The 2,993-nt window shown below is 49.7% G+C and overlaps 1 protein-coding gene and 1 long non-coding RNA gene across 7 annotated transcripts in view; one reads left to right on the forward strand and one right to left on the reverse strand.

The window, feature by feature from the left end:
• Positions 1–1,321, reverse strand: part of LOC116101515 — a 34,957-nt gene extending 33,636 nt beyond the window's left edge. The window contains exons 1-2 of one of the 6 annotated variants that reach the window (XR_004122862.1): positions 1,298–1,321; positions 334–1,054 (exon numbers count right to left, since the gene is read on the reverse strand). This is a non-coding gene — a long non-coding RNA (uncharacterized LOC116101515). The other 5 variants (XR_004122863.1, XR_004122860.1, XR_004122861.1 and 2 more) reach the window with 5 other exon arrangements.
• Positions 1,322–1,360: 39 nt separating this feature from the next.
• Cacng8 (calcium voltage-gated channel auxiliary subunit gamma 8) overlaps positions 1,361–2,993 on the forward strand; it is a 27,523-nt gene continuing 25,890 nt past the window's right edge. The window contains exon 1 of the mRNA XM_031390905.1: positions 1,361–1,387. Within this exon, the coding sequence (XP_031246765.1) occupies positions 1,361–1,387 (27 nt within the window). The remainder of the gene's footprint in view (positions 1,388–2,993) is intronic.

Here is a 2,993-nt window from a genome sequence, read left to right on the forward strand (position 1 = left end):
CAAGAGATACAAAATACATCCAGTCAATGATGTAGAGAGGAACATAGGCTGTCCTCTGTTAATTCCCAGGACAGAGAACTGCCTGGTAAAGGTGTGTTTAAATGACTCTTAGAGTCAGTGAGATAGCTTGGGCCATATAAGCATTTGCTATGCAAGCTTGATGTCCCGAGCTACGTCCAGGACCCATGTGGTGACCCATGTGGTGGAATGAGAGAACCAACTCTTGCAGGTTGTCCTGTGACCTTCACGTGCTTGCCATGGTACGAATAGTTCCTCAATCACACACACACACACACACACACACACATTAAAAAAAAAGTCTCTGAAACTCACCCATTGCTGGTCTTTCTCCACAAAAAAAAGTTGCTTCAACTCAGCTCTGCCTTGTATCCCTTGGGTGATCTTGGGTGAATAGCTTCACATCTCAGAGTCTCAGCCCGCCCATTTCACGGATATTTTGTAAGAATTTCTTGAGATAAAGTGGTTTTTGGGCTGTCTAGCCCAAGAGAGAGACAAACCTTGGCTAGCTCTTAAGATTTTTATAGTGTCGGTTTCCCTCACCCCACCCCCACGCCCTTGTAGCTCAGGCCGACTTCAAACTCCCTATGTAACCAAGGACAACCTTGAACTCTGATGCTCCTACCTCTACCTCCCTGGGATCAAATATGTGTGCACCACCACTCCTGGCTCAATTTACATAGTCCTTTAAAAAAATGTATGAGGGGACTTTCCAGGTTGTTCTCATTTTGTCTCAAGGTAACTGTGGTCCCCAGAATTAGAAGGACAGGAAATGTTTGGTCCAAGGTCACCCAGAAGCCAGGGGACATTCCTGAAACTCAGACCAAGAACAAAGCTAAAATCGTCTGTTTTTCTACCTCAAATTGGCCCATCCCATACTCACTGGTTAGTTCTAGAAGTGACAGCTATGTTCACAACTGTTGCCTAGTTCTCCAGCCCAGTCCTGGATGCGTTTATCTATCCTCTTTGTTCCTCAGCCTGATTCTTGTCTTGATGAGAGAATCGAACGACATCCTCCTTTTCCGTCGGGGTTAAGCTACGGGGAAGCAGAGGGTACCAAGAAAAAGAAAATTGTTGGTAAAACTCAAAATGCTTGCTATGCTTGTAAATGAATTATGGTTCATTTGGAAGAAATCTTTGGCCCCGCTACTTGAGAAAAGAGGAGAAAAGACCCTGAGAAGTTGAGCTTTTCCTTTATTTTTTGGGGGGAAGGTGGGGAGAGCATTCCTGGGGTCTTTTTAAAAAGGCCCTCCCCTCATTTCCGGCCGCCGCTGCCAACCTTGGCTGGGCGCCTGGATCCTGTTGCTATGACAACAGGAAGAGGCGGTGGCGGCGGCAAGCCATGCTGAAGAAATGGAGGCTAGTGGGGGTGGGGGTGGTGGCTTTGAAATGGGGTTGGGGGTAGGGATCAAGGGGATAGGGGTGCGGGTGGGAGGGAGCAGAGGTGTCCTCTATCTCTGACTTCCTCAGTGCATCTGAGATGGTCTCCTTTCCCACAGTCAACCTCTTTCCACCTCTCTCTCTCTCTCTCTCTCTCCTTTCTCTCTCTCTTGCCCCATACCCAATTTGTTCATCACCCCTTCCTCTATTCCTTTCCCTCTTCCCATCCTCTCAGTCTCTCTCTTCCCATCTGTCTCCCTTATCTCTTACTCCAGTTCCCTTCCGTTGCCCAGATCCCATCCCTCTTCCTCTCATCTCCCCAACCTTCCCCCAGCTCCCCGCTACCCTTCTATTTCTCCCTCATCTCTTGCTGTTCTCTCTTTGCATCTTCTACTGCTTCTGTCTCCTTCTCTCTCTGGATATTTCTCTCTCTGTGTGTCTCCTCAACTTCCTTCTGCTACCAGTCACTGTCTTCCCCCAAATTCTTCCCTCCCCCACCTCTGTTCTCAGTCTCTGGATCTCTCTGTCTTTCCGATTCTCCTTGTCTCTCTCCGTCTCCCTCCCTCTCTGGATCTGTTTCTCTTCTTCCTCAGCTTCCTTCTGCCACTCAGACCCTGCTCCCCAACCACTTCCCTTCCCCCAGTCCCTCTCCTCTCGGAGGCTCCCCCATCCCTCAGCAGTTCCCCTCCCCCTCCCTCCCTCCTCCCTCCTTCTCTCTTCCAGCTCCGCACTTTACCCAGCGACACGAAAACCGAATTGTCTCCTCACCTTTTTTTTTTTTTTTAAAAACCCGACCCCTCACATCCTGACTGCCCAAGCTCTGAGCTACCCCATCTCCCTTCCCCCTCACTCTACACCCCCATTCTTCACACGCCTCCTCATCTACATCCCCTCTCAACCAGGTCGGACGCCTGGGTCCCTTGCTGTTGGGGGAGGGGGAAGCAGCAAGAATTGGGAGCCCAGAGGTGTTTCTGGGGAGGGTGCTGGCAGCAGGGGCTGGACGTCCCTCCCCAGTCATCGGAGAGTTGACCTATCGTTAACTGAGGTGAGAGATCTTTTTATTAATCGGAGGTGGGTGGGTGTAGAATTAAGGTTCTGTGATCCCCCTGATTCTGAGAAAAGCTAGTTTCTCAAACGAAGGACTGTGATCCCTTCTATCTAGAAGCTTCAGAATTGGGGGGGGGGTCCCCTATTCCTTTCTCCTTTGCAGATGGACTCAATGAAGAGTCGCTAAAGCAAAACAGATTGCCTCTCAATTTGACAAAAACAAAAAGCTCTTAAAAATCTTTATTGATGAAGAAAGTCCCTCCTGGTCCCTTTTCCTTCTATTCCAGGTTGTAGGGCCCACTAGGCATGGGAAAGAGGCACATCTCAGAATCAGAACTCATGTCTGTGGAAGAAGCAATTTGTTAAGATAGTGGAGGTAGCTGCTGTGATAGTGGTGAGGGGCAAAGGCTGGTCCAGAGGCAAGAAGAGAGAAACTCAGTCTGGGTCAGGGGCCAGCCTGGAAAGTGGAAAGCTGGGAATGGGCCCAGAGACGAGGAGAGAGAGGGGAGAGGGAGAGAGAGAGAGAGAGAGAGAGAGAGAGAGAGAGA

The sequence above is a fragment of the Mastomys coucha genome, unplaced genomic scaffold (genome assembly GCF_008632895.1).
Source record: "Mastomys coucha isolate ucsf_1 unplaced genomic scaffold, UCSF_Mcou_1 pScaffold21, whole genome shotgun sequence".
Classification (NCBI taxonomy): domain Eukaryota; kingdom Metazoa; phylum Chordata; class Mammalia; order Rodentia; family Muridae; genus Mastomys; species Mastomys coucha.